At 42.2% G+C, this 22,020-nt stretch overlaps 1 protein-coding gene across 1 annotated transcript; it reads left to right on the top strand.

The window, feature by feature from the left end:
• Positions 1-1,040: 1,040 nt before the first annotated feature.
• On the top strand, positions 1,041-18,778 carry ADNP2 (ADNP homeobox 2). The gene is made up of 5 exons (XM_042869590.1): positions 1,041-1,101; positions 5,462-5,618; positions 7,921-8,040; positions 11,663-11,752; positions 15,382-18,778. Exons 3-5 carry the CDS (start codon positions 7,933-7,935, stop codon positions 18,349-18,351), a joined length of 3,168 nt encoding a protein of 1,055 aa, XP_042725524.1. The 5' UTR covers positions 1,041-1,101; positions 5,462-5,618; positions 7,921-7,932; the 3' UTR covers positions 18,352-18,778.
• The last annotated feature ends 3,242 nt before the right edge of the window (positions 18,779-22,020 follow it).

Raw genomic sequence — 22,020 nt, 5'->3', positions numbered from 1 at the left:
AGGCCAAAAGCAAAATTTCCATTTGCTTCCACGAGGTGAGAATTTACTTCACACAGTGAACACTTAACAGAGCTTTGTTTGAAGTAGGTACTTGGTGAATCCTTCGGAGATGAGATTAAGAGGATAAGTGGAGCCAGAACAACCATGTAGGGAAGAGGAGGACCTGACAAGTCGCCTCAGGAAGGCAGCAGAGGTGGGGAAGTATGTCCTGGTGTGCCCACAACAGGGTCAGCACAGCGCCATGCTATCAGAGGGCTTCCCTGGGCTTCTCCACCTGAAACTCCAGCTCAGCTTCAGTGCTAGGATGGCCACCAGCTTGCAGAAGTGCTAGGGTTGTAGGTGGAACCACCATGGAGGTGCCAGGTGAGGCCTCCTCCAACAGGAAGGTTGGTTGCAGGGCTCCACTGGCTGCTGGAGGGGGGCGGGGCCTCCAGCCCCTACCAAAGGCCAATGAAGCACCTCTCATCATTGCATGCAAAGCAGGAGAAGGTTCTGGGTGAGCACGGGGTGCCTCATCCGGACTGCTGGATGACGTCACAACTCCAGGCTACGTCAGAGCCCCCAGCAGCGAACTGCACGAGGTCAGGTTACAAAGGCCCAGGTGAGCCCCTCGAGCCTGAGACCCGTCCCCCAGCCCCGCCCATTTCTTCTGGGCGGCCAATGGGAGCCTCGACCAAAGTCTCTTCTGATTGGCTGGCTGCATGGCATGCAAATAAGCCCTAACGTCACTTCCTGGGGTAAATCGGGCGCCATTTTCTCTTTCTGGCTGTGGATGAGGAGTGGGCGCAGGCTGGGCGGTGGGTGCCTGGCGCTGCATTTAGAGGCTGAGCTGCACGCGGCCCCAGCGATGCCGGTGTCGCCGCCGCCTTCGCGGTGCACGGAGTGAGCGCGGCAGCCAGTAGGAGGAGGGAGTGGTGGTGTCGGTGGCGGTCGTGCTGGTGGTGCTGGTACCGGTCGCGGAGGAGGAGGAGCCGCGAGGCGCCGGGTACGGCGCGGCTGCGGCGACTGTAGTGCGGTCCCGCCAACCGCAGCGTGGGGCTCCGGGCCGGCGGGAGCGGCGGCGAGGCGGCGGGGAGGCGGGCTCCCCCTGCAGGCCGGAGGGTAAGTGCAGCGGGGCTGAGGCGGCGGCGCGCGTACGGCACCGTGAGGCGCGGGGCGGCCGAGCGGACGCGGCGGTGCCCGGCTGCGAGGGGGAGGCGGTGCGGAACGAAGCGGCCTCGTTCTCTCGTCCGCTCGCGCTGCTGGAGCCCCGTTCCCTCCTCGTCGCGGGGTAACGGACAGCGGGGATGTAACGGGGCGAAGGTCTTGCGATCGTAGAACGGTTTGAGGGTTTGGGGAGCTCCGTCTCGGTGCGGCTGCTGGGACTGAGGGAAGGCTCCGGCGGCGGTTTGTGAAACTGAAGAGCGATGATGTCGAGCCGCTGCTCGTGTCACGAGCATCTCCCTGTGCCCTGCTTGCAGTGGGGATGACCGCAGGAGGGGCTTCCGGGTTTGTCTGCTATCTGCAGCTAGAAATCACTGCTTTCCACTGCGGTTCTAATGCCGTGTGTTTGGCGTTTCCTACACTGTTGTTTGGGACTTTGTTTTGTTCTAACTTCTGTCTGCCCAGGTGATCGTGTATGTAAGGAGCTGATTTGTTGTGCTGCAAGATCTCTGGGTGATAACTCTTACTAACAGGCAATATGGGTATCTGAAATAGTGTTATTGCCACGGAGCTGTGATGTCCATGTTAATAGCATGCGTGCAAAATGAGAAGCAGAGCACTATAAGCGTTTGACTCCTGCTGCAGCAGCTCAGTTTTGTACTAGAAAAGTTACATACAACTCTCCACCAGCTGTGATATGTAATGTTGTGTTGGAGGTTGATTTCTTTGAATGTCTTCTGTAATCAAAGATGCACTCAACTCCTTAAAGTTTTAAATAACTATAATAAAATATTTGTACAGGGTGACTCTTGGGATCTCCAATCTATATTCTGAAAATCTTAATACTCTTTTCAATAAATCTTCTGTTTGATTTTGAACAAGAAGAGCAGATTTCTAGTGGTGTTCAGACAAATTGTGTGTAGTAAATAACCAGTGTTCTTACTTATGACTTTGTTATCTGTAAGAAGAACCGTAACAATAGCAGGTGACTTAATGGAAGTTTTATTAAAGCAAAGCAAAACCACAGCACTCCTTTCTCCATAAGGTTAAAGCCATCTCAGATTTTGAGGAAACACAGAATGGCTTGGATTGGAGTGCACCTTGAAGATTGTCTATTTAGAAACCTCCTGCTATGGGCAGAGTTGCCACCCAGTAGATCAGGCTGTCCTGGATTGCATCCAGCCTGACCTTGTATGCCTTCAAATATGAGGCATCTGCATCCTGTTCCAGTGGTTCATGAGCACCTGAACAAAAAATTGCTTCCTAACATGGAACCTAATTTTCTTCTCTTTTAGTTTAAAACTGTTCCCGTGTCACTATCACACTATGTAAGAAGTCAGTCCCCCTTCCTGCTTGTAAGCTTTCTTGAAGTTCTGCAAGGCTACAGTAAAGAAGCCTTCTCTTCTCCAAGCTAAATAAGCCCAACTCCCTCAACCTTTCCTCATCGAGGAGGTGCTCCAGCCCTCTGATCATCTTAGTGGCTCTCCTCTGGGCCTGCTTTAACAGCTCCACATCCCTCCTGTACTGTGGGCCTCAAGCTTGGACATATACAGTAGGTGAAGCCACTTAAGGGCAGAGTAGAGGGGACAGTCACCTTCCTGCTGGTGACCCCTCTTTTGATGCAGCTTAGGATACTGTTGGCCTTCTAGGTTGTAAGAGTATGCTGCTGGCTCGTGTCAAACCTTTACCTATCAGGACACCTGAGTCCTTTGCTGGGTCGCTCTCGATGAATTCTTTGTCTCTGCTTGTATCTGGGATTGCCATAAATATCTTCTATTTCAGGAGGCAATGGATAAATGTCCAGGGAATGGAGCCATCTGCCCAACATGTGAGATGTTAGAGCAGATAAATGATTTCTCTGAGGGCTTGTATACCTCCTAGAGTGGTACGTGGCTGAAGCAAAATTGATGGAAGTAAAACCATGCCCAGGCTGCTCTCAAATTCCTCTAGGCAGTTTCTTGGTGTGCTTGTCTTCCTAGCTGCGTTTTTATGTTTGTTCTTCAGATTTTGAGCATTAGTTGTTATTGCTTATTGCCGTTTAATTTTTGGGAAGTTATTTTATTGTTTTCTTAATGAAATTGACTTACCAACTTTAAATGAATTTATTCAAATGAAAGTTAAGAATTCTGTATTACTATTTGTCAACTCTGAAAATCACTGAAATACAAGTTGGCAAATAAACCTTTTAAAATACTTGCAACCCAAATACCCTCAAACAGTCTTCATTTACAAAACAACAAAAAACCTTCAAAATTTTCTCCCAGAGTTGCTCATTAAGCAGCTTATTAGATGAGGAAGTACAAATACTAAAGTTGATTGAATTTCCAACGCAGATATTATAAAAAGTTCTGCAGGTGTGTCGAAATCCTGCTGTTGTAAGCAGTCCTTCAGACTACTGAGTGCCAGTGTCCTGACAACAGGTTTGTGTATCAGTTTCTGTGCAGATCCTGGTGTCTGAAAAGGGCCATACTGCAACCTTTTCCTCTCTGGATTTTCTAACAGGGTTTCTATCTGTCCTCATTAGTTTTCTAGTAACTTCTCATGTTTCAGATTGTCACAATGTTTCACATTGTGGTGGGGATGCATGCATATGGAAGGTTGTTGCTCCAGCTCTATTCCAACTCCGTATTTGATTGGATTGCAGTTGTCTTGCTTCCACATGAATACAAGCTAAAATGGTACTGAATGATAGAAGGGGAAAAACTTGCTGTGTTAATTGGCACAGGTTTCCCAGAGATGTTAAATCTGTCCATGCAGGTTTTGAAGACATGAATAGGCAAGGCGCTGGATACCCTGGCTCTGATTTGTCCAGAGGTCTCTGCCACTGAGAGTGAGAATTGTTCTAAGAAATAGGTGTAAAAGGAAGGCAAGTGGGAGCTTCCGTTTTTTGTGGTGACTTACCACTTCAAAGAGTTGAAATGCAGACATTTCCACTTCTTTTTAATGCGAAACAAGCAAAATTACTTCGTGAATGACCAGATAAGACTGCTGTCCGCACAGTTACTTTGTTAGTATTAAAATACTTGGTGCTGCTGGAAGGGGAAGAGCTGCAGTAGTGATCTCTGTTGGAAGGCTGAATGTAGTTCTATCTTATTTGTGAGTATAAGAAATACAGAACTGAAGGGAACCGTGAGTGTTGTGTAACACTTCCAATTGTGTGCATCGTAATGGAGTTGTACCTATTTGTACACTGGATGTCGGAATACACTGGTGGATGAAATGCCTGAGCAGTGTCTGAATGGCCTGTTTAGAACTGTTTGTATGAAATGAGTTGGGATCGGGACATCAGCTGCCGCAAGGATTCCTTTATCATGCTGTTAACTTCTTGGGGGTTTCCCTTGTGCAGTGTGCTCTGTGTAAACTTGGTGTGTTACCAAGCTTATAGAAACCTCAATTGAAAGTTATTAGAAATAAACTTACTTTCAGTAACATGGTTGATCAAAAGTAGCTCGGATTTAATTTTACTGCTTTCGTGTTGAATTTTGTCCACTAGGAACGGCATGCAAACCAATGAAAAGTTGACTGCGATGTGCATAGAAACTGTGTGCATGCTAAGGTTTGAAGAATGTTCAGATCACAAAAGAAATGAGTATAAAACGAGTATGGATAATAAACTATATAGTAATCTGGGTATTAAAAGGTTTGAGCTCAGGAAGTTGAAATTTCATGGCCATCATGCTAGTGTGTTGGTGTGTTTCGTGGATAACTTAAACTCTTATTGCTAAGCAGTGTGTATAAAGACCAGCTGAATAACCTTGTACGTGGTACAGAGGCTTCTGTCTCACTGGATTGAATATCAACTACTTGAAAACTGGAAAATAAGTCCTCTATACCCAAAATTCATTGTTGTTACTTTGTCTTTCTTCTAGATGATGACTTCTATTTCAGACAGTTTGCTGGTCTTCAAAAGAGAGAAAAAAAAAAAAAAAGAACAAAAAGCTGAGATAGATGTGTGTAATGTACTGTGTATTACTTTTCTGTACTAAGGCTTGTGTCAGAAAATGTCTGCTTCACCTTCAACAGTAGTAAGTTAAAGGACTGAGATGAAGGAGCTGTTTCCAGAAGCTTACAGTATGGAGCCACAGCTCCCTCTGACTGAGCTGAGCTGGCGTCCCGTCAGCTCTGTTGTCTGAAGTGGATCTTGAGGTTGGTGCTATGACCTGCCCTCAGGGAGAAACTGGCAATAAAGCGTTAACTGGAGATGGCAAATCCAAGTTGGCTTTGGTTTAAGAAGAGGACTTTAAGTCTTTATTTTACTTCCTGGATTTTGATGGTAGAATGCCTGACTAGATAATGTGGTTTATTTCTTTCTTTGTAGGTTCTGACCCACGCCACTGGTGGTATCACAATGTCTTCCAAACTTCTTGTCAATAAAAAAGATTAGAAAACAAGACTAGCATCTGTCCAATGGGGCTCCCTCTCCATTTTTCTTTACACACCTTTCCTTTGTGGGGAGAAGAAGAGGAGAATAGCATGTGAGTTCTTTGACTTTTGTTTATAATAATTTCAATTATTACTTTTAATTATATAAATATAAACTTTTAATTATATGAATTGTATATTTTGAACGTAAATTATCATTCAAGGAAAAAAAATATTGGCATAAATTGGGAAATTTGATTTTTTTTTTTTTTTTTTTTTTGCTGTTGCTAAGACTTCAGCCTTCTGTGGGAGGCTTTTATTTTTATAATCTATTTAAAGAGTAAAGATATCCTTTTAACAGTGAACATAATGAATATCTTTCTACTTGTTGAGAAGTAACTTTTCAGGATGCTCAGGACCACCGAGACTCAAGTACTGGTTTGGATATTTTTGCCTATGACCCTGTGTCCTGGGTGGTTGAATTGTTTGGAAATGGAACTCTGCTGTTTCTTAAACGTGTCTTCAGGGAACTGTTAAAGAAGAAATAGCTCTGAGGCTTTCATTAACCTTTTTCAGCGTGGGGTTGTTTCATAACACTTTGTGCCTATTGAAGTTTTGCAGATTTTAGACATTTGAGAATAAACTGCGTTTCCCTGTGACCCAAGGAGGTGATAAATACAGCTACTTCTAGAGCAGTCTGTAAAGGTGGCCTGTGTTTGTAGCAGGAGCTGGAGTTATACAACTGGTGGCCTCTTAACACAGCTGCCTGGGTAGAGACAGCAGCCCAGCTGCTGGGGATGCAGTGGACCCTTGGTGCTGGCATGTTCTAGAACATGGCTGTCCAAACTTTCAGCTTGCCTGGGCTGCACTGACGGAAGAGGAATTGTTTGGGCCATGCATCAAACAGCGTAGTTAACGCGACAAACTTTTTGTACTTGAATATTTTTATTACAGTATTTTTACAAAGAACAGCAGAAGCATAGAGCTAGTGGGATATTCGACCTTGTCTGTGTGAAACTAATGCATCAGTGGTTGATTTGGTGGAAGTGATTGCAATTGTTAGTGAGTTCTCAAGGTGTTTGTCAGATTTTTGATGAAATGCACTGTTGTTGTACTTCACACATGAGAATAGTTGCTCACAAATGCACACAGGGTCAAAAAGGAGTGACATGAATAGGGTGTGGCTGTGAAGCATGGGATATTTTTCTTTGGTAAGATAGGGCTCGTAAAAGTCTAGTCAAGAGACGGTCAGATTTCTTAGGGAGTTGAATGTCTGATCACAGCTCTGTACGTTCCGTTTGAAGTCTTGCAGGTACTTGTTGACTGAGAATGGAGTTGGAAATACACCAAAAATTATTTTTCCAGCAATCTCAAAACCTATTCTAAAATTCCTCTATCAAATTGGAAAGCTGTTCACGTGCTTAGCCAGTGTATCAAGATGCATACAATTATTCACCATAATTGAAGTTATACTCTGCACTGTGCCCTGTGGCAGAATTAATATCACACTGAAGTTTGGTTGTTGCTGAGTAATGGATGTGTGCCCAGGGCTGGGCTGGGCCACAAAGAGCTGCTGTCATGATCGTGCAGGGCAGGAGGTGGCTGCACTGCTGACTGTAGGTTGGCCGTGCCAGTTCTAGACAGACAGGCACATTGTGCATCGACCCTTAAATGGGTGACCACCAGCAGATATTCTGTCTTGTGATCTGATCTGAATGAGGTGTTTCATCTGTTCATCTCCAGCTAGCTTTTAGGAGGGAGTGGAATAGGGTGTAAATTCAAATTCTTGTCTAGTTCAGGGTGATAAAGAAACTTGGACTTCAGAAGAGGACACCAAAAAATATACATGTTTCAAATACTTGTCCCTTTCCAGCAAATTTAGCAATCGGTGTCATACAGCTGTGGTTGTTAATTACTCTAGAAGCCTACTTTGTGCTTTATGGAAGCAGCTGTCCATCCACGGGGGGAGGGGGAAGAGAAACCTGGGTTTAACTAGCAGTTGTATTTAAAGCATACACATGAGATGCCTCTCTTTATAATTTGGTTTATTGTTTCACCTTGGCACTGTGATGTTCAAGGCAAAAGGTGCTGATAATCCCCTTTCCTAAAAGAGTGAAATTCTTATATTCACTTTCACCTGCAAAACCACCAAGTTTTGTACACCATAGCTGCCATCTAAACATGCAGAGAGATGACAACAGAGACTTGTTTGTTTAGATAGAAGAAACCAAGGGGCTCCACCCAACTTTGTTCCTTAGGAGGAAGGAAGTGATCTACTGACTGATCATACAAGTAATTGGTTTAAGGCTTTTGCTGTTATTTATCCAGTGTATTTTTGACATTTTATTTTTTAATACTGTTAAACGTGAAGTGCCTGCATTCAATTATGACACCATTTTTTAACTTCCTTTTCAGGAAAAGTGCAAAATGTTTCAAATTCCTGTTCAAAATCTTGATAATATCAGGAAGGCTCGCAAAAGGGTGAAAGGCATTCTTGTGGAACTTGGGCTCGACAGCTGCAGGGAATTGTTGAAGGTAAAGTATTTCGAGTAACGTAAAGCGGGCTGGAAGAAAACCTTTAAAAAATACTTTGTTTATTGTATATGTGATGTTCTTCTGGCCTAGGTCTTTATGATGAGGTAAAGAGGAGAAAGTGGCTTCTTTAGTTGAAGGATCACTGAAGTCGGAGTGCCTAAATGCTAGAAGTGGAACCTAGATTTTTGGTACATGATGTTGAAAGAAGCTTTGTTTCCCAACAAAATATGTTACAGGTGGTGCTGTGTGTTCTCTGCTTGTAATAACTGCACCAATAAGAAATGGTACAACTTCAGTAAAATGCTCCTTTAGTCAGCTGCTCGTATATTATGTATGTGCTAATGTATTATACATAACATACATATGTACAACATACAGTATGTATATATGATGTGTGTTGTGTATTTGTATATGAAACGCTGTTTGTATGTTACATAGTAATTTTGTTCTTTTGAAATTACAAACAGTGGAAGACTTGATATAATGGAGCTCAATTGCTTTGAGTAGGTTCAAGAGGAAACCTCTGAAGGATATACAAATAAATGTAATTTCTAAAAATTATATCCAAATCTTTTGCAGGCTTTTAAAACTTGTCTCCAGGAAAAAATATCAAACTTGACTTGCTGAATTGTGGTTCAGTTCTGTATTTTTAAAAGCATATGCAAGTATGCTGAGGCAAAGTGAGCGTAGTACTGTTGTTACCACTTATTGGAGAAAGTACTGTACGGTGAGCCAGGGACACTCAAACATCATTTGGCAGATGGAAGTGAGGCTTTTTTTTTAAATACTTTTTCCCCCAGCAGTGGGAAAAAGGATAAAGGTAGCAACTTGGTTACAGAGCACAAGCTTTTCTGGCTCTGGCCTGTTCATGACTTGACACTGACTGTAGCCAAGGGCTGGGGTTAATTCTGTGTGATGGTACTGCAATCACTCATTCTAGGGGTGTTGTTGTCTCTTGGGGTGTTCTTGGAGCATGTGTAAGTAAATGGTTTGAAGAAGCACTTAAGGCCTGCGTGCATATCTAAATCTGGAACATTCTTGGTTGTTGCAGTTGAGCAGTGCTACGTGTAAGTGAACGTAAGAGCTCAGAAAGTATATTTGCCTGGTGTTTTTATTTCTTTTTATTGTGCTGTATTTTGTAAATAACCCTTCAAAAACTCATCTGTCTTGATGCTTTGACACAAAACAGTTGTGTGCAAGTTTACATTCTGGAAAACACTGAAATATGGGCCCAAAAATATCAAGTAGTTCTCCTTCAGCCATGTTCATAACTTAAAATCTATTTTTTCCAGACAATCTAGGGCTGTTTATTTGGTGTGACTCTTTTTTCTTACAGAAGGGATGTTTGTCTTAATAGAGAAGTAGCTTAAGGTGTTTTTTTCTCCTTTGAATATTAAGGTGGATTTCTGGACTTTGTGCTTTTGAGAAGAGAGAACAATTGAGGAAATGGTATGAAGTGACATGATACAGGCTTGGCTTCTTGTCTGTCTTAAAATTTGGTCTTAAACGCTCTGAGTAAGACATGATAATGGATGATAGCTTGAGGAAAATGAAGGAATGTTCATGTACAACATGGTAACTCTTGGTAGATTGACCAGAGAGAAGGATTATTTGTTGGCTAAAAGTTCTTAATTGTTCTTCACTAGGAAGCAAACATCTGCCTTCTGTGTTAAACTATGTTTGAATGTCAAAGTAACTTAAACTGCAGTGTCAGAGGATTTCCTTCGGGTAAATCTTTCTAGCTTTAGCATACTGTGTGGCCTCCTGTATAAGCCTTCATTTAAACTCTGGGCACTTTGATCTGTTCTGGAAAAGTTATGATAGGGGGAAGAAAGCAATTCTCAGGTTTGAAATGTTTTTCTCTTCAAAAATGTTTTTTTATTCACCTTGAGGTACTTGATTAATCACGCTTCTCAGTTTAGTTTTACTCCCTTGTTTATCCTTTTCCCCTCTTGAAATAAATCTGGAAAGAGTGTAACGTGTTGCTTCTGGGATGTCAAGCCTATTCCAGTGTAAGAATTTCTCTGTACGAGATGGACATTCCAGCAAAAAGGCCTAGGCCGACTTGCACGTGCATTGGGGTTGTATGAGTCTGGCATTCAATCCTAGGAGCCTTTCTTAATGGAGAACGCTCAAACCAAAAGTAAAACATGTTTCAGCTTTCCTGTCCACTCTATGAAATGCATTCCAGTGTTTTCAACTGAATGCTTTGTGAAGTTGTCTCTTTATTTTCTGTAGCAAGCACTTACAAGAAAAACACTGTGTCCTATAAGGCTGTGGAATTGCAAAGAGCAGTTACCCCCAGAGTAAGAGAAAAGTTGTGTGCTTCTCGGAGCGTTTGTGTAAGGATGAGTAGAGGGACTTGTGCAGCAGTAAGTGGCAGGGCTTTGTTCATTGCTGCCTTGAGAACTGCAGAATTTTCCCTGTGGAGACGTGCAGGCTGCAGAAGCTAGAAAGCTTACTGTACATTTGAATGCGCTTCCTAAACTTAATGTTGTTGATATATTACCACTAGCATGCTTCCTTCTCTGTTGCGTAGATAATGGTGCTCACGTGAGTGCAGTGCAGGCAGGAGCCTAGCACACACAGCCTGCATCAAGTAGCCTTGTTGACCTGCTTCTGAGTCTCCTTTCTTCTCTTCTTGTTGGCCATGTGTTCTGTTTTGCTTGTAAATGCTACATTTTTTTTTTTTAACTTCAGACTATGAAGATGTATAAATTCAGCATCTCTTGAAGGTGAGCTAACCATAAATAGCCTTTATTACCTGCTCCTGTTGCTCCAGTGGGTTTTGGTGTGTGTTTGAAAACATAATGCTCTTTCTAAGCATCTTAGTAAGTGTGAACTGGAAGGGAAGGTGAGGTGAGAAATACGTTAATTTTCTGTAGGTTAAGCCTGGATTTGTGGTCTGCGTTCTAAGACACTGGTGTACTGCTGAAGCTGACCTAGGGTCTTGGGAAAGGCATAGCAATCAGCAGTTTTCTTTATTTCCTTGCCATGAAAACGGAGGGGAACTCTTCACTGCACTCAGGTTGTTGTGATAGAGTTGATTAGAGGAATGCTCTAAGGAGAGCTTACTCTGATGTGGTTGTTGCAGGCGCAGTGGTGATGCTGTAATGCTGCTTTTAAACTTCAGAAAATACTGCTACTCTTTTGAAATAGGTCTCTCAAATGTCTTTGCAAGTTAAAAGCGTAATAATAGCATGAATTAACACTGAAATACCTGCTACAAAGTAAGCAATTATGGTAAGTAAATACATGGAAATAGATGCTGAAATACTACAGATTAAGGAGGAGGAAGGTAGAAGCAGAAAAGATCTGTGTTCGCTGTGAACTTGGCTAGAAGCAACGGAAATAAAGTGTAAACACTTCAATTTCCTTGTTTTGAGTAACAGTAGAGTGTTCAGAATGCCTGTGTTACATGAGGCAGTTATCAGCTAGTAAATGAGGTAAAATAAATCAAACAGGAGTCAGCAATAATTTCTTTGAAATGAGTTTTGAAACCTCTATATTAGTGCTGCATGAACTTCCATTCATCTTGTTTTCTTGTTCCTTGTTTTTGAATTGAGACCAAGTTGTACCTACCAAAGCAGGTTATTTCTTGTGTGCTTTATTTTGATTTTAGAATCTTAAAAGTTTCGACCCAGGTGAAAAATACTTCTGCAACACTTCGTGGAGTGATGTCTCTCCTTGGGAGTCTGTGGGCAAGAGGAAGGTATGTGCCTTTGAAATTGAGTGGATGTGCATGTGGAATTGCTGAACATTACTGATTGCAGAAGACCTGCTAAAACTAAAATATATCAGCTCTAGTATTTATTCTCTAAGTAGTGTTTAAGGAATCATCTTCCATTGCCTGTTTTTTCTGTAATGCTGCAGGTTGTAAGGACAATTCTATATGCTGTTTGGAGTGTTTAAGTCCTGAACATCAGTATTTCATGTGTCATGCCAGTTTTCTACAACGGTAGCCTCACATTATATGAAGTTGCGACATGCTTTTTTATATAATATACTTTTTTAAAAACAGAATAATGAAAATGTGACTGGACAGATAAATGTAGGTTTAGTTGAGATTTTCATTAGCTGTGTGTCTAATTTTCATTAGACAGTGTGTTTTACTTTATGTATAGGTGGACTTTGTGTGGATCGAGAATCTGCATAAAAGACAGGGCTGAGATGGTCAAAACAAAGTATCTCAGAAACTTGCTGGAATATGAAATATTAGAAAGCAGTAAGTAAAGCACAGGAGTATACCCACAAAAATAAAGGTAGTCTTTTCTGAGTCTTGCTGAAGTCTCAAGGTTCCTGGCTGTTTGTATGAGGAAGGCCCTCAGCAGCTTGTAAATAGCAGTAGACATCCTCTTTTCATCCTGGTAAATAGTGACTTAGAATAGTTTTGTGGTGGCTTGACTGAAGTTCATCTGCATCAACCGTTTTTAAAACTGGAATGGAGGCCACAGGTACAGAGTTGCAATTATTAACAAAGCCCTCAACATACAGGCTGACCAAATGCCATTCAGACTTACCCAGGCCCATTTGGTAGAAGGTGATCTCTCCAGCACTTAGGATTGTCTTCTAGTTTTTCTTTCCTAAACTTGGATCTGTAGGTTTAAGATTTGATGTTGATCCCATTTGCCAAGCTGTGTCTTCTGTTTACAGAACTTGTACCTGTCTTTTCTTCGTACAACTTTGTTTCTTTGGTCTGCATTATTCACTTCATGCTGCCTACACATGAGAGAAAAGAAGTTGATCCTTTAAGGTGTTTTATTCCAAAGTTGCTTCAATAAGGGAAAAAAAGTTGAGCTGCATCAAAAAATTCAGGAGTCTGGAGAAGCTACCCAGATAAATTAGTCTGTGGTGTCTACCAGTGGGATTATTCTTACAGAGATTTTAGTAATTCCAGAAGAACTTGGCTTTTAGAGGCTGTTGTGTCTCTAGGTTGTGGAGAATGTTGAGACTCTAAAACAAAGTGTTATATTTTATTCTGGAGTATGTTTGGAATGGAATCAGTCACATTTTCCTAGATGCTTTTGGTAAGATTTTTTAACTTCTGTTTGTACAGCTCAGTGTTGTGTTGGTCGAACTTCTGGATGTGCCAGGTTTCTGAAGTAGTCTAGAATTTCTATTCTCAAAAACTTGCTTACAACTGAGATGTTATTCTTTAAGAAGGAGAAGGCTTTAGAAGCACTTCCAAAAACTGAAGGCAGCTGAGACTTGTGTGTGTAGAGAACGTGCTGGCCCCGTCATCTCCTTAGGTGTCTGCGTGGAAGAACTCTGTTTTCACAGACACTTAAAAACAAAACAACAAGAAAAAAAAAAACAACCAAATATCAACAAAAAGCCCCACCAAACTTTCACATTTGTCCTGCTGCAGCAGTTTTTTATTTTGAGCTGAGTAATGGGACTTCAGGTTTCTTCCTTCTTCAACAGAACATGAAATATGAAGCTTATTTTTCTTCACCTCAAGTCTCGTAATTTTGACCTCCCTTTAAAAAAAAAAAAAAAAAAGGCTTGAGAAAGGCTTGAAACATAGTTTACCCCAGACCTTGTCTGCAGGTGCTGGGGCAGGTTCTTAGTGGTATACTGCAGTGCTTGTTTGTATAAAAAAGTAAAAACATCTTTACTGCAGAGTAGCAAATTCAGCACTTGGACCACTTAGTTGTGAAGTAGTATTCTCACTGGCCCTAACTAGAAGTGCATGTACTTCCATATTATCCATATTTGACAGCAAGGAAACTTTGTTTATAGAAAGTAATTCTATTTACAAGGAAATAAGTTGAGAGGGAGAGATACAGATGAAAAGTGGTGGTGATGGGGTGCATTGGTCCAATTTTTTTAAAGGCATATAAGCTTTTCTAAGTCATTAACAGCTAGTTAAAACAGGCAGTAACATCAGTTTGTCACCTGATGTCTTCAGAAGAGGAGGGGTGCTTTTAATAGTGCTCCATGCTTCATTAGCTCTCTAGTGTTGGTGGCTTTTTTCCTACCCAGCGTACTCCCAAAGACAAGTTTGATGCTTATTCTGACTTGATGCGGTGCAGTTTACCAGCAGCTGAGAACAGACGCCTGACGAATGTAAGAGCAGAAAATTACTTGCTGATACTTCTCCAGCATATGCTTCAACAGCCTTAGGCAAGCAGTGTCTTTATCTTTTGAGTTTGGAGGTTAGATTTTCTTGGTTGTGCTTTATCAACTGCATAGATTCTCAGTGTTGCTAGTAGGTGATACCTTCATGGCTATGTGAAATGGCAAAACAAATAACTGCATAGATTCTCGATTCTTAAGTGTACTGGGCATGTATGTGGGTAATAGAGCTAGACTGGATACTTCAGTAGTGGAACAGCTTGTTGCTTTTAGATGTGATTTTGTAAGTGACAGTGGTCAGTAAGGTGAAATGACACTTCATAAACGTGTTCCACAAGATCTTGGAGTGCAGGCTTGCTGCTTAGATGTTGCTGTGACTGGCTGTGTAATTACTAGAAGTCAGGGGTAACTTCCTAGGAAGTGTGGATAGCTAGAAATGGCTGACAGTATACACTTGTAGGAAGAGCAATTGATATTCATGAATATATGAAAACTAATGCTGTTGAGGGAGTATATCATTGTTAAGTGCTTATTACAGGCTTATTATGGCAGTAATTCTGGGAAGGGTCTGTAATAAGCATGCCAGATGAAATTTCTTACAGGCGTTAGTGTAATAGGATGTCCAGTGTGTTGAGATTATGAGGTGATTGCTATTTTACGATTAAAGGGATTCTTCCTGCTTTCTCTTTCTGTTAGTGATCTGACTCTCCAATAACATAATAGTTTAGTATTTTAGGACTTTGCTGGGGGAAGTACTTTTCAGCCAGTGGTAGGATGTTGAAATACATAGAAAAACAAAATTAAAAAGTTCCTTACTTCTCACTTCTCCTTTCTCGTCAAATAAATATGAGATGACCATGTTGACTAAGCAAAGCTTTAATAGTTTTGCATTAAGAGGACTGCTGTTCCTACCTGTTTCGACTTTATCTCCTGGGTATAGTGGAGTACAACTTCTTCTCATCCTGTTCTGCGATTCCCATCTTTAAATGGCTTCATAATTGGGATTTTGTGAATTGGAATAGAAATTAACCTGCGTAAGGCTTTTTGATAAAATACAGGGGAGCAAAACAGTCACAAATGTTTCTCCTTTATGTCATCTTCAAGTCCTCTACTCAGCGATAAGCAGGTCTCTGTGGAATGGTGAGGATACATGCTATACATCCCGTGAAGTTATTGCTGACAGATGATAGAGTAGACTTCAAACAGAAATCCAAGTTTCAGGAACTGGAAGTTTCTAAGTGGATTTTCTTGTTTTGTTTGCAGAGATACAGAACAAAGCCGTACTGCTGTAGTTTATGCAAGTTCTCATCAAAATTACTTACTTCATTGAGGAGTCATTTGCACCGTTACCATGAAGATGAAATGGATCAAGAGCTTGTAGTACCTTGCCCAAAATGTGTGTTTGCTTCTGAGCCAAAAGTAGTGGGGAAACATATCCGAATGTTTCATTCGTCTAACAAGAGAATACAGAACTATACAGTTAGCATCTTGGATGGCATGAAACAATTCAGGAGTGACATCATTAACTTTACATGTCTAAAATGTAACTTCACCGACACGTTATATTATAACATGAAGAAGCACGTGCTGATGAACCATTTTCAAAACTTAATAAGTACGTATTTTGGCCAGAGACCTGATGAAAGTAAAGAGAATTCTATTGAGAACTACTGTAAAAAATGCAATGTTTCTGCAAACAGCCAAGATTCTTTAATGTATCACATCTTGACAGCTGAAACACACAGAGACCTAGAGAACAAGCTTCGGTCGGTAATTTCAGAGCATATTAAGAAACCAGGACTTGTGAAACAAATGCAGATTGCTCCAAAGCTTCCCCAAAGTGTACCTGTAGCCGCTCCATCTTTAGGTCCTCCTGTGGCCCCAGCAGGTTCCATCTCAGCTCCAGCTTGTATCCAACTTGCGTTCCCACAGAATAATCAAAACCAGACAGTGGTGCAGCCAATAGGTCAGAATACAGTCGCATCACTGACTGTTCCAAGTGCCTCTTGTAGCGTTCCACATCCAAATTCTGCTCCAGTTGTTACCCCGTCACATGTTACCCTGGTATCCAGTCACCTTCCTGTAGGTCAGAATAACGTTGCTATTCAGCCGTCTCCTTCTCAGCCTCTCATTGTTTCTCACAGGCTTCCTCTTAATCAGCCTGTCACAGCTGGGGCTGTTCCTCTGAACCATTCTGCTGGGACCCTAAATAGAACTGTGGCCCCTGCAGTTCTTCCTGTTAATCAACCAGTCAGGCCTGGACTCTTTCCTGTTAATCAGTCTGTTGGTACTGTAAATAGTCCAGTTGCAGCTGCAGCATTACCTGTTCCTCAGCCTGTCAGCCCTGTCAATCAGCCAGTTGCACCAGGAGTTCTCTCCGTTAACCATTCGGCTGAGAGTGTGAGCAGACCCGTCGGTCCCACAGTCCTTCCCGTGGCTCAGACAGTTGCTTCAGGAGTTCTACAGCTTAATCAGTCTGCTGTGTCTGGAGTTGTTCCTGTCAGACCGCCTGTCAGGCCTGGCTTTCTTCAGCTTAATCAACCTGTTGCCCCAGCCGTTATCCCAGTAAATCAGTCGGTTAGATCTGCAGTTTCTCAAAACACGACTTTTTTGGCTGCAGGTTCTATACTTAGGCAGTTGATTCCAACTGGGAAGCAGTTCAATGGAATACCTACCTACACACTTGCTCCAGTTTCAGTTACTTTGCCTGTACCTCTTGGTGGTGGAGTGACCGTGGGAACTCCACCACAAGTGCCTATCCAGCTGATGCAGTCTGGGACAGTAACTCAGTTATCTCAGTCACCAGCTAGTGCCCCGTCTCCTCCAATGGTTTTAACAACTCAGAGTATATCATTACAAGCTTCCCCACCTGATTCTGAAACAAGTGAGACCCTTGGAAAGGCGAAGCAGTGGAAGATTTGCCCTGTTTGCAATGAGCTCTTTCCATCGAACGTCTATGAGGTGCATATGGAGGTGGCCCACAAACATGGTGAAGTAAAAGTAGAGGAAGCCCAGGAACCTGACAAACTTGCAGCTTGTGCACCCTTTCTGAGGTGGATGACAGAGAAGACGGTCCGATGTTTCCCTTGTAAATGCTTTCTCTGTGAGGAAGAGCTCATGAAACACCTCCTGATGCACGGTTTAGCTTGCTTGTTTTGCACAGTTACTTTCCACGACTTAAAAAGCCTTGCGGAACACAATAAATCTACACACAGTGGCAGGAAGCAGTTACATGCAGATTACAGCAACAGAGGATTTCAGCTAGGTAATGAGGCTCAGGGTGACCTGGTGTTTCCCCACTTTGATTTCAGTACAGTGTTACCAGAAGAAGACATTGGTGAAAGAGAAGTACACTTGGCAGTGCTCGCTGGAGTAAATTCAAGGACGCTCGTCCCCATTTACATCAAAGTGAAACCTCAGGCAGCAGAATTGAACAATGGATGCAACAAAGTGTTCACCTGTCCATTTTGTTTCAGTTTGTTTATTAGCCAGGAAACCTATGAAATGCATTTGAAAGAGAGGCATCACGTTATGCCAACTGTACATACAATTTTAAAGTCTCCAGCTTTCAAGTGCATCCACTGTTGTGGCGTGTACACTGGAAGTATGACTCTAACAGCTATTGCTGTGCATTTGCTCCGTTGTAGAAGTGCTCCCAAAAACAGCAACCCAAGCGTGAAGATGCAGCTTGAGCGTACTGAGAAGAAAGAGCTGCTGTTAGTGAATGGTGAAAAGCATGATTCTGTCGTTAAGAGAAAGCAGTCTGATACATGCTTTGTTACAGAAGACCAAAAGAATAAGGACCAGCAGCCACTAAGCTTGAGTACGGGACTAGCTCTGTATCCAGAAGATGACTTGTATTCAGGGCTGGTGCCTTTCAAACGACAGAAGGTTGGTATTAGGACTGAGATAAAGAAAATCTCGAGTGAGGATCTTCGTGTTCTAGCAGTAGATCCCAGACAGTATGATCACAGCTCGTATGAAACTCAAAAACAGTTTTTGACGGACTATTTTCATGTGAGGCCATATCCTTCAAAAAAAGAGATGCAGTTATTGTCCACACTGCTGTATGCTTGGAAAATTGATGTTGCATCATTCTTTGGAAAAAGGAGAAATGTATGCTTAAAGGCAATAAATAGTCACAAACCATCTGTGCTGCTGGGTTTCAGTATGTCAGAACTAAAAAACATTAAGCACAAATTGAATATAAAAGATGAACTGTTAGATGTTTAAAAAAAGCTTTTTAGAACATCTAAAAGCAGTCAGTAATTGCATACTTATGAATTTTGCAATTTATTATGATTGAGTTTATCTTGCAGACTGGCCTGTTGGAGGACTGGTAATATAAAAACTTTCAGTTGTGACTGTTATTGTGAAAGGTACACAGTTGTGTATTTGAAACAGCTAAAACTTTGTGATTTACACTTCTGGAATTTGTTTTAGCTTTTTACTTTTTCTAGAGTAGTAATTTTTTTGTTGGTTTTGTTCCCCTTTCCCCCTCCTCCAGGCTCCCAATAGACTTTTTATACCATTATGTAAAATGTTTGTGCTGTTAAATACAAATTTTATTTTATTTTTCTGCAATGTCATCATGTTTTCTAAACAATAAAATGTATAATGTTGTTTAAAATACTGAGGTAAACTAGACATATTTCATCTATTTGGTGGTGTTTTTCAATCCTTATAATTTAAAAAAAAATTTTTTTGGTTGTTTTTCTCTACACTGGAGTCTTTACATCCATTGCCCCTACAAATTCTGAATGCACTGGTAACATTAAAGTACCTGATAGGTATTTTTTTTTCCTCCCATCAGTCCTATTACCTGGGCCAGTTAATTCTGGTGACTGGTAATGTGTAACTGCTGCTAATGTGGTGGGGAACTGAAGGGCTGAGAAGGGGTCCTACTGAGGTGCTACTAAATTGAAATGGTTGTTTATCAGCTGTGAACTAGATCTTGCTAACTGGAAGCATTTACTCTCTTTGCTGGTGTTGAAAGCTGTTTAACTGTCTCTCGTTCAAAGCTTGGTAACAGCATTTGGTTTCTTTCCTTTCTCAAAAAGCCAAATCGATTTGGTGTGTCACGTTGCTCTGGTAATGTGGAATGTCCAACTTCTGTAAGCATAGCTGATCTATAGAAGCTCTGTTCAAGTATCACTGGAGTTTGGTGAAAAGCTTTTATTTTAAATTGGTCTTGTATTTGGTAATGGAGCAGTGCCTCCTTCTCAGCAAATTAGATGTGTCTTTAAGTCCTTGGAGTTAAAAACAGTATGAACAGATTGGGTGAGCTGGAGGCATCAAGATCCTAAACTTCGTTACTTGAACAGTGATCATTTCTCATTACAGGCAGCATCAGTGTGGTGTAAAATAGAGAGAGATGATTGTGCTCAGTATGAACTGGCTTCTCTGCTGCAGAAAAGCCTGTGAGAACAAACTGCATAGCGAGTTACTGGTGACTGTATGGAGGCCTTTGGTTCTGTTCCTTCTCTCTGCGTGTGCCTGGTTTCTCTTGACTCATGAAACTGTTTCCAAAATTAAATAATAGCTAGTTTTGTAACAATCCATATTATTTATTGTTCTTCTTTCCCCTTGTATTTCACTGAACAGCAAAGGGGAGGCTGCCTGCTGGTACCTTGTGCTGGTAAGGAGAAGGTAATGTCTCCAAGCAGTTTTTTAAAATTAGTCAGCATCTGGTCGTGCTGTGCAGTAGTTTTTAAAGCAGATACAAAATCATTTTGGTGATTTTTCTAAAAGCACCTGACATCTTAATAGAACCGGTGTCTGTCCACCTGAAGTTCTGTGAGGTAGGTAAAGTTCTGTTTTGGATACAGTCTTCATGTTTACATGTTGACACCTTCAGCAAATTTTAATGTGATGTGTGGTTACCTAAATGTAGAGGGTCTGCATTTGGAAAAACTTAGTAATTTGCTACTGAATGGACTTAGTTCAACAAACAGAATCACTATTTATGGGGTTGCCTGCACCTCCTCTCCTGACCTGTAGGACAATAAGTAGCAGTGCAGTTGTGTAGCTTCATAATAGCTCATGGAAAAGTCAGTGTGCAGTTGAGATTTGGGCACAGCATAGTTTGTAAACCAGTTTGAAGGGCTCTTAATGAGAAAGAGGGAAGCTCTGTAAAGTCCCGAAGTCTTAGGCAGTCATTTTCAGTCTTCAGAACTTGGTATTTTGAGCTGCATCATCTTTGAGGAAGTTCTGCTGCTGTCAGTAGCTCTCCAGCAGGAAGGCATTGTCAGTGTGCATCTGGGGAAGTGATAAATGGCTCAAGATTGCTCTGTCCAGAGATGAGCGTTGGTTGGAGTTGAGAGCTGGGGAGCTGTATCAGAGTTCACCCATGTGTGGTGCCACAAGGGAGCAGTCCAGTCTTACCAGGGTTAACCTACTTGGCATCCATTGGTGATATTAAGGATTTCATATATTGCACTTGGGTTTCAAGTCTTCAAAAAAAAAAAACACAACAAAACAACTTTCTGACTTTCTCATAGGTGTGTGTGCAAATAATTGGCATGCTCCTTTACTTTGTTTTTCAGTGTTCAGGGAACTTGATATAACATTCTTTTCATTGTTAAAAGACACAAAAGCACAGTGGACCTGCATCATCTAGATGCTTTAGGCAGACTTTAAAATCAAATAGCACAGTGTAGTAACATTGTTTATTAACCACTGACACCTGCTTATTTTCCAAGAAATTGAAGTTCTGGTACTAATTTGCTTTTGCTAAATGCTCCTATCCTTGTTCACCGAGGACCACAGAAACAAAGAACAAACAGATGAATTTTGAAATCTGGAGTGACAGAGAAACCAAAGCACCTCTATCAGTATGGTTATGATTCTCAGAAAAGCCAAGGAACCTGGAGAAAACCCTTCCAAATGCATCTCTTTAACCTAACTTTGCTATAGGTTTCTCAAGCGTGAAGTCCTTTGGTGAGAAGTTGCTACTTTGGGAGGATACTGCTGCCCCTGCCTGGAAGTGCACGTGGGTGGTGTGGTGTACGGTAAGTTCTTCTCTGGCGTTTTGTAGGGAGGAGCCTGATGCTACTGGTATGTGCTGCTGGGGAAGGCAGGTCAACCAAAGGGGCTGCTCTCCCTGCAGCAGACTTTCTGAATGCAAGTCCTTCAAGCACGTGAGTAAAACTGTGGTCCACTGTGAAAGGCATCCGTGTGGGAAGAACACCTGATTGAGTCACAGGAAGACTGGAACGTTCGTTCTTCATGGGAATAAACACAAGAACAGAATCACACAGAATCACACAATCACCCGGGTTGGAAGGGACCTCAAGGATCATGTAGTTCCAACCCCCCTGCCTAGCAGGGCCACCAAACATACACATTCAGATCAGGTTGCCCAGGACCCCGTCCAACCTGGCCTTGAACACGTCCAAGGACGGGGCATCCACAACCTCCCTGGGCAGCCCGTTCCAGGGCCTAACCACTCTCCTAGTAAAGAACTTCCCCATAACATCCAACCTAAATCTTCCCTCCTTCAACTTAAAACCATTTCCCCTAGTCCTGCTGTTATCAGCCCTTTTGAAGAGTTTACTCCCCTCCTGGGTGTAGGTTCCCTTCAGGTATTGATAGGCTGCAATGAGGTCACCCCGCAGCCTTCTCTTCTCCAGGCTGAACAAGCCCAACTCCCTCAGCCTGTCCTCATAGGGGAGGTGCTCCAGCCCCCTGATCATCTTAGTCGCCCTCCTCTGGACCCTTTCCAAAATCTCAGTGTCTTTCTTGTACTGAGGGCTCCACACCTGGACACAGGACTCCAGATGGGGCCTCACAAGAGCCGAGTAGAGAGGGACAATCACCTCCCTGTTCCTGCTGGCCACCCCTCTCCTGATGGAGCCCAGGATCCCATTTGCCTTTCGAGCTGCCAGAGCGCACTGCTGGCTC

Source organism: Lagopus leucura, unplaced genomic scaffold (assembly GCF_019238085.1).
Source record: "Lagopus leucura isolate 7727_CA_CO unplaced genomic scaffold, USGS_WTPT01 Super-Scaffold_100002, whole genome shotgun sequence".
In the NCBI taxonomy this organism is placed as follows: domain Eukaryota; kingdom Metazoa; phylum Chordata; class Aves; order Galliformes; family Phasianidae; genus Lagopus; species Lagopus leucura.
The sequence above is the reverse complement of the archived record's forward strand: the minus strand, read 5'-3'. Positions and strand labels throughout refer to the sequence as shown.

Excerpts from the sequence above, each read along its gene's own strand:
- ADNP2 (XM_042869590.1), top strand. The coding sequence starts at position 7,933 with ATGTTTCAAATTCCTGTTCAAAATCTTGATAATATCAGGAAGGCTCGC. Across the intron at positions 8,041-11,662 it reads GCTGCAGGGAATTGTTGAAG|AATCTTAAAAGTTTCGACCC; the intron begins GTAAAGTATTTC and ends TTTTGATTTTAG. Across the intron at positions 11,753-15,381 it reads AGTCTGTGGGCAAGAGGAAG|AGATACAGAACAAAGCCGTA; the intron begins GTATGTGCCTTT and ends TTTTGTTTGCAG.